Here is a 13,832-nt window from a genome sequence, read left to right on the forward strand (position 1 = left end):
AAATTTCCTTGTATTTCTATGCTAAGTCCAGAGACAAGTTATTTTTTTCAGATAGGTTCCACTATGCCTGTCTCTCTGAAAGTTTCTGAACTTACCTGTTTGTCAAAGCAGAGACTGCTAAAGTTTTAAATACACCAATTCCTGTTTATATTTTTAAAAAGTTATTTCATACATAAACTAACCACCAAAATTGGAAGGTGAAGCTTTGAATGTTAAACGAGGGATTCAGGACATTTCCCAAGAGGTTATACATCAATTTAAAAGCTGATGATATGATTTGCCTAAAGTATGATAACTCTTTTATTTATAATAAATTTATACATGTGCTGATTAGTCACGCTAATAAGTTATTGCATAAGAACATATGCCTAAACCAAATTAAAGTTTAAAAGAGAAAAAAATTAATTCTAACAGCAATCCTGAAAATTCAGCAGAGCTCAATAAATAGCATGCTCTCACAAGGAGGGAGCTTAACACATTTGGTAATTTATATAATTTAATATGCTAAAAATGAGAAAATAAACAGGGTACAGGGATGCAGAGTAAATAAAGGAAAAGTTATTTCAAGATTCTCTTCATTTTGATTGTATTGCTTTCTTGCCTTCAGGGGGTAAGATTTTGACTTCAAAAGTAACGAAATATTTGAGAAGGGAATTTACATCTTGCTGTTCTAGATGGTATTCTTCAGCTATTTTCTCAGCAGTCCATGTGTCTGGATAAAGTTTATGATTATTGAGAAGTGTCAGTGCCTCTACAATGGAAATTTTGCCTTTGGGAATGTTATTAACATTCATCATGTCAGAATGATGGTCTTTTGGCAACCTGAACTCCTTTGGCTTCTGAGGTGTTCCAGCATCCTTTACCTAGTATCAAGAAACAAAAACCAAAAAATAAGCTTTCAAGATGAGAGCAAGGATTTGACATCTACTTTCATGATTCTAGAATCTCTATTATTCTTCTTCAAATAAATACTACCCATGATTTTCTAAACTATATTTTCTCATTATAATGAGTCATAGTTCAATGGCACTTTTGCCATATCACCGTTTCATAACCATAAGCCAATCATTAGAAAATTTAGGTAGTTCTAGAAAATAATAATCAAATGTATACCATCCACTTACTACATTATTTCATATATATTAGAAGAACAACAATAATGCACTGATTAGAAAAGATAAAAAACTGCTTTAGAAGGGCAGGATTCTGATGCTGCTCTAACGGCATACCTGATAATCTCCATTCTGTTTCCTAGTTTTGTATTTCATATTCAGTTCCTCCAAACACCTTGAATGAATTCAAATATTGCTAGAGATCTTGCCTCTTCAGAGAAAATAAACTAATGCCTCTAAGACCGCAATAAATATAAGTAAAACTACCTATAACACCCATTCTTTCCATCTGTCTGTCCTGCCCAAGCTTAACCCTTGCATTTGTGCTCTGTATTCCATTCCTACACCAACCATCCCTCTTTACCTTTCCTTTCAAATGCACCCTGCCTATTACTGCTGTTTGGTCAAAATATGAAAATGCTGTAGTCACCAAATTTTACAAACACCCACCAAACCCAAAACCAACACTTTTTTTATGACCAGTTTCCTTCTTTTTAGTTCAACTTTAAAAGAGATACTTGTGATCTCAAATCCAGAAGATTAGATCTGCATCCAGAGGACACTTTTCAGGCTTTATCTGAACTCACTACAGCACCTGACATTGCTGACCACTCCCATGGACCCACAACTATCTTTCCTTTGGTTTCCATACCACACCTTTCCTAGTTTTCCATCTGTCTCTGTAGTGGTTCCTTCTGTTTCCTTTGTGGACTATTTCCCTTCAGATGCCCCGTAAATGTTAGTGTGCACCAAGTTCTAGCCCAGGCTGTCTTCTCACTCTACACATTCCTCCCAAGCAATCCCACACACCCCCTTATTATTATTATCTACGTGTTAATGACTCTTGAATGTGATCTCAAACCTCGACCTTTCTCCTGACTTCCAGATCCAAATTCCCAAATGACAAATGACATCTTTACTTGGATAATCTATAAGCACATCAAAATCAACATGTCCAAAACTGAACTTATCCCTTTCCTCTGAAAATCCGATACTATCCCCATATCCACTAGCTCGGTGACCATTACCACCCACCTCCCATACCCCGCTCCAAAACCCAGAGCTTCTCTTACGTGATACCTTACATCTCCCCCTCTCTCTCATTACAGGCAATCAACGACCAAATCCTGCTGATACTACCAAAGTCCCCCTCAAACCCGTTCACTTCTCTCCCAGTCACTAAATCACCCTTGTCCAAGCCAACGTCTCTTACAGGAACTACTGCAAAACCCTGGTCTCCTCTAACTAGATAAAATGCATTTCGTTCCTTCCCAGCCCACTCTCAAAACTGTCCCCAGAATGAAGCAAATCTGATGTCACTGTTCGACAGGAAACTCTTCAATGATTTCCCACTGCACTCAGGATAAAACCCAAATTCCTTAGCAAGACAAATAAGGATCTTCATGATCTGGCCCCTATTACTCTCTACCCCACCTCATTTCTCCCAAATTCATCCCTCATACTTTCTCCTAACTGTACTGAACTCTAAAGGCATCACACTCTCTCCTACCTTCATACTGTAACTCTGGCCTGAAATACTCCTAACAACTTCTTCACTTTCCACTGATGTCCAGGGACATCACAAATCATTAAGAAAATTATGAACTGCCCAAAAGAAAAAAAGGTACAAAGAACATAAATAGGCACTTCAACCTTTTCTTCATTATCACTCTGCGTGAGTCTTTTCAGACTTTTCCTAATACCCACCCCCAAGAAATTTTAATACAACTGTATGTATCCTATGTATTATAACTACATTTCTGTGTTTTATACATAAGAAGTGTTCAATGGTTTTTGCTCCCCAAGAGCCAATTTTCAAATGAATAAGTACATGTGAGAGAAACAATACTTAGAAGTATTATCTAACTCCTGCCTAAAAATAACATAAAGAACGTGAACATCAACCCCATACATATATTTCTTATGAGTATATGGTGATAATTGAACTCTATAACTGCTATTGTGGGCAACAATTTACATACCTTATTGTACATGAGTTTTGTATCTCTTCTCTAGTGAAAATCATACTAATAACTTTATCTGTGCAAACCGTCTATTGCCTATCTACAGAGACAAGCAGAGAATTTTAGAATGGAAAGATAGGAATTGTCATTGGCAATTCCCTCTCCTTCAATCAAACTCTTCCTCCTACTTAGAACCTTCCTGCCCCACAAACTCATCTGGTTAACTCCCACCCATCCTTCAGGCCTGAGTTTGAATGTCACTTCCTCAGAAACCATCCCTGATCCTTCAGTCTCAAAAAAGTCCCTCTGATATGCTCACTGTGCCTATATTTCTCCTTCAGAGAATTATTAGTAACTATGTACCTACGGTTGCTCATCTGTTTAATGCCTGTGTCCCTCACAACACTATAAGCACCGTGAAATCAAGGACTAGAGATGTTTTGCTCTTCTCTGTATGCAAAGCACTTGTGCCTGGCACTTACATACAGGTTCCCGTTCCCAGTGTATTCTGTGATCTCCCTATCTTTACGTATTCTATCTTAATAATATTCTTAAAAAACAAAATTAAAAAAAATCAAGCACCAACAACACAACACTAAAGGAATCTCTGATATTAAAACATACCTCAATCCACTGAAGTATGAGAAAATAGTATTAAAGCCCTCCCTTGGTCATTCCAATGACAATCACTAGAAGTACCTTACCAAATCTTACAAATTCTGAAATAATACCAAATAATTCACCGAGTTGCACACAATCAATACTTTCACAAGTCTTTTAGAATTTCGGAAAATATCCAATGAACGGAGGCATATGTGTCTGGCTTAGACTGCTGTACTTCAATTTTGCCAATGCTCTGCATTCTGGTCAGAAGCACACTGACAGTTTTACACTTGCAGAGCGCTCACTCTTTTTTACTATTTGCCACACTTCTCTTGGTCATTCTCCTGGAGCCCCAAAGGGTTAAATTATGTATTTACTCAATTAAAACACACATTACCTGAACAAAAGACACGGGATCTTTGGAATCGACATACACATCTTTTAGTAATGACAGCAGTTTGTCATCTTTTCTAGCAATTTCTCCCTTAATTTCTGGATGGCCTAAGGAAAGAAAAAGAATGTCACAATATTTAAAGCCAAAGAAAGTTTCCTCTAAGATCCTAAACACTTAACACAAGACAGTCACTTTTAACTTTTTGCTTAATCAACAATCACTCAAACACTACAGAACATGTTTTAAGTGTAACTCAAAATGCTAGGTCAAGCTCGGTGTCTATCAATCTGTGAAGACATCTAGAGAGTTCTCTTGCACACGATCCCTTCTGATTTTGATTCCCTGTATCAAGTCACTGAGCATTAAAGATAAAAGCCGGGGAGGGCGGGGGCAGCGGGGGCACAAGCTAACACCTCCAGGACTACGAAGTAGGCAGAGCTGCCGCCTCCACCGCGAGCGCAAGGGGACTGTCTCAATGTCACCGGCCTGGTGGCTCCCCCTTCCCGCGCTCGGCTGACCCGAGTGACTGCAGCCGACCCTGGTCACCCCCACCACTGGACGGAGGTCCACGGGCGTGGAACAGCCCAGCCCGCACAGGGAGCCCGCACCGCGAGGCCCCACGCGCCCTGGCACCACTTACTGCTCATCTGCTCTCGCAGGAGGTTCTTGGTGGAGGGGTGCCTCGGAGCGGGGGAGGGCTTCATCCTGCTGATTTCCCGTTCCGCCCGGTTCTCTAGGTTGAAATTCCTGATTGCGCGAGTCACCGCAGCCCCCATCTCTTCATAACATGATGCCCTTAAATTCACACCACACGTGGTTAAACACCGGCCCGGGCGACCTCCGGGACGCACCAGAGCGTGAGCATGTCTGGGGTCGCTCTGGCCGCGCGCCGGAAAGCAGACGCTGATTGCGCGCCGTTCGCCCCCCAGCGGTCGGGAGGGCGCATGCAGCGTCTCGGCCCAGAGTATCTCAAAGGGAGCGCGACTTCCTCCGGGGCGTGGATGTGCTCCCCCCTGTGGCCGCTTCCGGCGAGATGGGGCGGGACTTAAGGTTCGGACACACGATGGCTCACCTCTCCGGAGACTGGTGGAGTCGGGCGGGAAGTTTTAAAGCAGTTTCACGTCGGGCCTCACCCCAGATTTTCTGATTTAATTCCTCCCAAGTGAGTCCCGGCATTGGTTCAAGCTTCCCTCGTGATTCCAAAGTTGCGGGCTGAGAAAGTCTAAGCAAATTGACCTTGAAGTCCTTTCACAGGTCAGTGCAACCAAAGAGGAAGCCAGTAAAAATGGAACTAATGGCACCAGGGTGACGGAAGATTCTAAAATGGCCCTTTCCTGCTTTTGTGAAAGGAAATAATGAAAGTTTAATCATTCTCCATGAATATTTGTTCTGTCACTCTTTTATTTAAATGTGCCTTATTTTCCTGTCCCCTTACCTGATGAGTTTGAATCTGAGCCGTGTTCTCTTTTTCCATAATCTTTTACATCCCTCTCTCATAACCCATTTGATCTAATTGTATCGATTTCCGTTACGCTGACCTTTCCCTTCTCTTTGTGTATTTTTGATACTAATTTGTGTTATATCTCCATACTATTAAGTACTGAGTCACCGCGTCATTCCCTAGCCTATTTCTCCTTTATTCTGCTTTCCTCATTCTGTTTAAGCCAGGGAGACCTCCTTTAACTTAATGAAAGGAACAGACAATAGGAAAAAAACAAACAAAAAAAGCGAGTGCTGTACATATTTCCTTTCTCTTTCTCTCTGTCTCACTCCCTCTTTCCCTCTCTCCCTCTTTCCCTCTCTCCCTCTTCCTCCTCCTGTTTCTGAATGGATTATTGTTGTTGCTGCTTTTCTTTAAGATTCTTTAGAAATATTGTCATTAATCCATAATCAAAGAACCCACTAGGAAGTAGCACAGTTTCCAAAGGTTATAGTAGTTTTCAGACTGTGGCTGCAAGATCTGTTTTTAGTGTTCTCAGCTCTCCTTAGTGAAATGAAGGTGGCCTCGGCCTGCAGCGACTTGAAGCAGGGTTTCAGTTCCTGGCCAGTGATTGAGGTCTGGTCATGGCAGTGAGAGCACCGAATCCTAGCCACTAGACCAGTGGTCAGTGACAAGGCCCTGGTTCTACAGCTTTGCAGAAAAAGAATTCCCACAAAGACGGAAAGTAGTGAAACAAAGTATTTATTAGGAGAAAAAAAGAGTACAGTACATGTGGATAGACACACGGGTGGGTTCAGAGAGAGTCGCACCCTCGTGGCAGTTTGAATCGCTTTTATGGGGCATTTGTTCCGGGTTTCCTTTGACCAATCATTCTGATTTGCCTGGTTCAAAGTCCGCATTTGGTATATCTCAGGATCTTCCCATGTGTGCACACACATCTCTTAGCCAAGATGGATTCTACCGAAGAGGCATATGGATAGACAACATCACCTGGCATCACTCCCCTTCTGACCTCCAAGGAGCCTTTCTATGCATGTGTAGTCGGGGAGGTCTCCTGACTTTGAGAATGAGGAATATGTGGTCTCATGTTCTACCTGGGCAGGGCCCAGCCTCCTCTCTCAATTGTCCTGTTATTCTTGTCTCAGAGTATCAGTCCACAGGAACGAGCTCAAACCATTTGCCCCGGGGGCCCATCTACCTCCTGCCTCAAAGTTAAAAGCAATGAAATAATTGATGTAAAGATAATTGAATTGAGGTAATAATTTTTAAAAAGAATCTTGAAGTAAAGAAAGGGGCCATTTTATTTAAAGAAAAATAAGGTAATTATTACATATAATAATAATAGCAAAAGTTTTATAAGGAACATAGCTTCCACCATTGATTATCATGAAATGTTTTTAACTGGAATTGGTAGTTGGAATTTATAGAGGCTAAAACCAGTGTTCTCTGGTAGAGTTAGTTGGAAAGTTGTCCTGAAGGTGGCAGGCTGCTCCAAGATTTCCATCTTTGAGACAAGCATGCCTATAACTAACTGCTTTATAGCACAGGTATTCATATTTCTATGGATACCAATACATTTTCGTTTGCCTCATGTATCCATGTGTTTCAGCAATTATGGTAGCAATTCCATTCACTGCCTGTTAAAATATGTTAAAAGTGAAAAACTCATTTTCATAGAAATTCCACTATACTTCTGGCAGCATGAAAAAGTAATGTGAGACACAAGTTACAGGAAGTGTAGGGGGCTATGGGAACTACCACATGAAAGAATTCCTAGAATTCCCACATTTAAGTAGAATTTGGATTCAATATATAAAGGATCATCCAACCTGGGCCAGCTGCTTTGCCAAGTCCTGACCTGTTCAAGCCCTCAAATTGCAGAACAGAAGGCAGGGGTACGTCACCAGAAATGCACAATTGGCTGTCACCCCTTGGGAATCATCAGGAAATAAAACCTGAATCACAAATGCATAATTCCAGTTCTTCTTGTCAAATATGCAAATTAACATGAAGTCTGAACTCAGAACTCTCCCTGTGTTTATTTTAGGGTTGAAGTCAGGTCCCCAAGGAAAGTATAACTAGGATGATGCTCAGAATTAAGCATCTCTCTGTATGGTGTATGATGGGTATGTATTGCTGAATATCCTAGGGTACCAATGAAAAAACCCAGGGCCTTGCCAACACAATAGAATGTAAACTCTATGAGGATAGGAATTATTGTCTGTTTTGTTCACTGCTGTCTGCATCTCATTGAACAGTGCCTGGTACATAGTAGGTACTAAACAAGTGTCAGATAAATATTAAATGAACCCAAAGACGAGAAGGGCCCCTGAGCTGGATGGAGTATAGGCCCTAGACAGGCTCTCTGCCAGAAGTGAGTCCTTGTGAAAGTCACTCACTCTGGTTATGCTCAGTTCTTCATCTTAAAATTGGGATGATAGTAATTATCTAATAGGTTTCACACCATTTAAAAATATAAAGTGTCTAATACAGTGCCTAGCTCAGAATATGATGTTCAATATTTGCATTGCTTTCCATTTTCCAGAGGAACAGAGGGAAGTTTGAAAAAGGACTAGATATTCTGAAGCCCTGGTTTATAGGTGAGTAACATAACTAAATACCTGAAAGTAAAGTAAGATTTGGGTTCTTGGGCTTCCCTGGTGGTGCAGTGGCTGAGAGTCCGCCTGCCGGTGCAGGGGTCACGGGTTCGTGCCCCGGTACGGGAAGATCCCACATGCCGCGGAGCGGCTGGGCCCGCGAGCCATGGCCGCTGAGCCTTCGTGTCCGGAGCCTGTGCTCCGCAATGGGAGAGGCCACAGCAGTGAGAGGCCCGCATACCGCAAAAAAAAAAAAAAGAAAAGATTTGGGTTCTTTAAGAATTTAATTTTTAAAAATAAGTATTCCAAATTCAATTTTTATTCTCTGATAAGCATGCTCTGCACATGTGGTGGCGTTGCTGAGCTCATTAAGGTTGGAAATTGGGTGGGAATCATTAGCTCAGAGGCAAAAAATGCCACCTGCCTTTGCCTGTATTGGCAGCAGAAAGAGTCCCTTGCCAGTCCCTCCTTCACCCTCAATCTTTTTTTCTCTGCCTAGACTTTTACCTATGCAAACTCCTTCCTTTGCACATAATTCAAAGGCCTTCTGTGTTCTCCAAAGGATTGCAGTCACTAAAGCTAAGTGACAGGTGACTCAAGATGCTCAGGACAGTCCCCAGAGGTTTCATTGACCAAACTCCAGCTACTAGTGAGCAACACAGCAGATTTGTGGAGGAATGACTTATATCGGCAGAGGTATTCAGGATCAGATGGAACTTCTCCAGGCCCTGCACTCCAGCTCCAGGGGCCAAGGAATTTGTGAGTCCAGCTGAGGTCATTTACCAGATTCCCAAGCTTAACCAGTTCCATAGTGATGCATAGTGAGATAGTGCAGTCAGTTTGTGAAACCTAGAATATTTCAGTAAAAAACCAAAACCAAAAACCAAAACAAACTAGGCTTGGGCAGATCCAGTATTCATACTGAGAAACACTAGGTTTCACAGATTAGAATTATCAACCAGCAGTTATACCCAGATGCCTGCTCTGTGGCTACTGCACTCATGACTTTTGTCGTTATACTAGTTTCCTATCGCTAGTAACAAATTACCACCGAGTAGTGCCTTAAAACAGAACAAACTGTAATGTTACAGTTCTGGAGGTCAGAAGTTGGAAAGCTGGAAATGGGTTTTAGGAAGCTAAAATCAAGGTGTCAGCAGAGTTGTCTTCATCTTGGAGGCTCCAGAGGAGAATTCTTTTCCTTGTCTTTTTTGGCTTCCAGACACTTATAGCATTTGGCAGCCAGCAAATGAATCATTTCACTGTCATATCTCCTTCTCTGACCATGACTCTCCTTATAAAACACCCTTGTGATTACATTGGCCCTAACGTGGATAATCCAGGATGATCTCCTGTTTCAAAAGCCTTAATTTAATCACATCTGCAAAGTACCTTTTGCAGGTTCTGGGGATTAAGAGTGGATGTCTTTGGGGTACCACGTTCTGCCCAGCACAGTAACCATCTTCAGAATATCTGTATCTACGAGTGTGTCTTTGATCAAATTAGTAAAATTCAAAACTGGAACGATGGAGAGAATGTCTAGTATTTTTTTGTTCAGCTCCACAGTGTTTATATTCCAACGAAACAAACTAATTGTTGAAAGAATAAAACCATTTTGCTCGAGCACTTGTATTCTTTCTGTCAGAGTTCGCCTAAGAGCCATGGTAGCTCACTAGCAAATTTGCCACTGCTTTTCCAGTTCTGTACACTGCACAGAGAAGCAATTCTTCTTGGGTCCCAAGTTCTCACCTTTCTGGAACACCTGTGTCTGAGAAGCCTCAGTCAGCAAGAGTATGTATCTTTCTTGTATATAAAGCAGCATGACTATTTTCCTAATTATGGTGTCTTAGAGACACCAGAGGTCTACCACCTTTCTCTTCTTCCCACTCCATTACTTCCCTCTCAGCTTAGAATTTCAAAATCACCCATCCATTCCTTTCTTTATATTAAGGTTTTTCTCCTCTTCTCTGCTGTATCCACTTTTAAAAGGCAGGTACTCTTGGGGAATGCAGGCCATTTGTGGGAGAGTTTATCAGTTCTCTGGACTCAGACTGGAAGAAAATAGCTGTCTGAAATGTGGGACAGAGAGGGAGAGCAGCTGCTGCTCCTGTTGTTCTCCTTGCACAAACTCTTTAGAAATGAAAAACATTAAAAGAAGGAGTTATCAATGAGACCTTCAAGATGGCGGAGGAGTAAGACGTGGAGATCACCTTCCTCCCCACAAATACATCAAAAATATATCTACACATGGAACAGCTCCTACAGAACACCTACTGAATGCTGGCAGAAGACCTCAGACCTCTCAAGAGGCAAGAAACTCCCCACGTACCTGGGTAGGGCAAAAGAAAAAACAGAGACAAAAGAATAGGGACGAGACCTGCACCAGTGGGAGGGAGCTGTGAAGGAGGAAAGGTTTCCACACACGAGGAAGCCCCTTAATTGGTGGAGACGGGGTGTGGCAGGGGAAGAGAAGCTTCAGAGTCACAGAGGAGAGCGCAGCAACAGGGGTGCAGAGGGCAAAGCAGAGAGATTCCCGCAGAGAGGATTGGTGCTGACCAGCACTCACCAACCTGAGACACTTGTCTGCTCACCCACGAGGGTGGGTGGGGGATGGGAGCTGAGGCTCAGGCTTTGGAGTTCAGGTCCCAGGGAGAGGACTGGGGTTGGCTGTGTGAACACAACCTGAAGGGGGCTAGTGAGCCACAGCTAGCCAGGAGGGAGTCCAGGAAAAAGTCTGGACCTGCCAAAGAGGCAAGAGACCATTGTTTCAGGGTGCACGAGGAGAGGGGCTTCCTGTTCCGTGTGCCCACAAAAGGCAGAGGACCACCTAAGTGAGCTCCAGAGACAGGCGTGAGTTGCAGCTATTAGCTTGGACCGCAGAGACGGGCATGAAACACTAACGCTGCCACTGCTGCCACCAAGAAGCCTGTGGGCGAGCACAAGTCACTATCCATACCCCCCACCCTGGGAGCCTGTGCAGCCCGCCACTGCCAGGGTCCCATGATCCAGGGACAACTTCCCCGGGAGAATACACAGCACGCCTCATGTTCTTGCGATGTCACGCCAGCCTCTGCCACCGCAGGCTCCCCCCGCATTCCAGTTATGACTACCATACCCCTCCCTCTCCCAGGCCTGAGTGAGCAAGAGAGCCCTAATCAGCTGCTGCTTTAACCCCCTCCTGTCTGGGCGGGAACAGATGCCTGAGGGTGGCCTACACGCAAAGGCAGGGTCAAAGCCAAAGCTGAACACCAGGAGCTGTGTGAACAAAGAAGAGAAAAGGAAATTTCTCCATGCAGCCTCAGGAGCAGCAGATTAAATACCCACAATCAACTTGATGAATGCCACATTTGTAGAATACCTGAATAGACAATGAATGTTCCCAAAATTGAGGTGGTGGACATTGGGAGCAACAGTAGACTTGTGGTTTGCTTTCTGCATCTAATTTATTTCTGGTTTTTATGTATATCTTAGTTTACTTTTTAGTGCTTGCTATCATTGGAGGATTTGTTTATTGGTTTGGTTGCTCTCTTTTATTTTTAAATTACTTTTTAATATATTTTTTTATTAAAAAATTTTTTTTTGCTTTTACCATTTGGTTTGGGGTTCTCCCTGTTTGTGGGGTTTTTTTTCCTTTTTTTCCCTTCCTTTTGTTCGGAACCATGTAGCTGGCAGGGTCTTGGTGCTCCAGCTGGGTATCAGACCTGAGCCTCTGAGGTGGGAGAGCCTGGTCTAGGACATTGGACGACCAGAGACCTCCTTGTCCCATGTAAAATCAATCAGCGAGAGCTCTCCCAGAGATCTCCATCTCAACACTAAGAACCACCTCCACCAAACAGCCAGCAAGTTCCAGTGCTGGATGCCCCATGCCAACAACTAGCAAGACAGGAACACAACTCTACCCATTAGCAAAGAGGCTGCCTAAAGTCATATTAAGTTCACAGACACCCCAAAACGCATGACTGTATGCAGCCATGCCCACCAGAAGGACAAGATCCAAGCCCACCTACCAGAAAACAGGCACCAGTCCCCTCCACCAGGAAGCCTATACAAGCCACTGAACCAACCTCACCCACTGGGGGCAGATGCCAAGAACAATGGGAATTACGAACCTGCAGCCTGCGAAAAGGAGACCCCAAACACAGTAAGTTAAACAAAATGAGAAGACAGAGAAATATGCAGCAGATGAAGGAGCAAGGTAAAAACCCACCAGACCAAACAGATGAAGAGAAGATAGGCAGGCTACCTGAAAATGAATTCAGAGTAATGACACTAAAGATGACCCCAAATCTTGGAAATAGAATGGAGGAAATACAAGAAATGTTTCACAAGGACCTAGAAGAACTAAAGAGCAAACAAACAATGATGAACAACACAATAAATGAAATTAAAAATTCTCTAGAGGGAATCAATAGCAGAATAACTGAGGCAGAAGAACGGATAAATGACTTGGAAGACAAAATAGTGGAAATAACTGCCACAGAGCAGAATAAAGAAAAAAGAATGAAAAGAATTGAGGACAGTCTCAGAGACCTCTGGGACAACATTAAAACAACAACATTCAAATTATAGGAGTCCCAGAGGAAGAAGAGAAAAAGAACGGGTCTGAAAAAATATTTGAAGAGATTATGGTTGAAAACTTCCCTAACATGGGAAAGGAAATAGTCAATCAAGCCCAGGAAGCACAGAGAGTCTCATACAGAATAAAACCAAGGAGAAACACACCAAGACACATATTAATGAAACTATCAAAAATTAAATACAAAGAAAAAATATTAAAAGCAGCAGGGGGAAAGTAACAAATAACATACAAGGGAATCCCCATAAGGTTAACAGCTGATCTTTCAGCAGAAACTCTGCAAGCCAAAAGGGAGTGGCAGGACATATTTAAAGTGATGAAAGGGAAAAACCTACAACCAAGGTTACTCTACCCAGCAAGGATCTCATTCAGATTTGGTGGAGAAATTAAAACCTTTAAGACAAGCAAAAGTTAAGAGAATTCAGCACCACCAAACCAGCTTTACAACAAATGCTAAAGGAACTTCTCTAGGCAAGAAACAGAAGAGAAGGAAAAGACCTACAAAAACAAACCCGCAACAATTAAGAAAATGGTAATAGTAACATACATATTGATAATTACCTTAAATGTAAATGGATTAAATGCTCCAACCAAAAGACATAGACTGGCTGAATGGATACAAAAACAAGACCTGGACATATACTGTCTACAAGAGACCCACTTCAGACCTAGGGACACATACAGACTGAAAGTGAGGGGATGTAAGAAGATATTCCATGCAAATGGAAATCAAAAGAAAGCTGGAATAGAAATTTTCATATCAGACAAAAGAGAGTTTAAAATAAAGACTATTACAAGAGATAGAGAAGGACACCACTTAATGGTCAAGGGATCAATCCAAGAAGAAGATACAACAATTGTAAATATTTATGCACAATAAATATTTACATAAAACCTCAATACATAAGGCAAATGCTAACAGCCAAAAAAAGGGGAAATCGACAGTAACACAATAATAGTAGGAAACTTTAACACCCCATTTTCACCAATGGACAGATCATACAAAATGAAAATAAATAAGGAAACACAAGCATTAAATGACACATTAGACCAGATGGACTTAATTGATATTTTTGGACATTCCATTCCAAAACAACAGAATACACTTTCTTCTCAACTGCTCATGGAACATTCTCCAGGATAGACCA

At 42.2% G+C, this 13,832-nt stretch overlaps 1 protein-coding gene across 1 annotated transcript; it reads right to left on the minus strand.

The window, feature by feature from the left end:
* Positions 1-276: 276 nt before the first annotated feature.
* On the minus strand, positions 277-4,929 carry NDUFAF4 (NADH:ubiquinone oxidoreductase complex assembly factor 4). Its single transcript, XM_029223395.1, has 3 exons — positions 4,714-4,929; positions 4,077-4,180; positions 277-863 (listed from the first exon to the last, which is right to left on the minus strand). The coding sequence occupies exons 1-3, from the start codon at positions 4,847-4,849 to the stop codon at positions 576-578; spliced, it is 528 nt and encodes a 175-aa protein (XP_029079228.1). The 5' UTR covers positions 4,850-4,929; the 3' UTR covers positions 277-575.
* Positions 4,930-13,832: the final 8,903 nt, after the last annotated feature.

Source organism: Monodon monoceros, unplaced genomic scaffold, assembly GCF_005190385.1.
Source record: "Monodon monoceros isolate NGI ecotype Baffin Bay Population unplaced genomic scaffold, NGI_Narwhal_1 Super_Scaffold_15, whole genome shotgun sequence".
In the NCBI taxonomy this organism is placed as follows: domain Eukaryota; kingdom Metazoa; phylum Chordata; class Mammalia; order Artiodactyla; family Monodontidae; genus Monodon; species Monodon monoceros.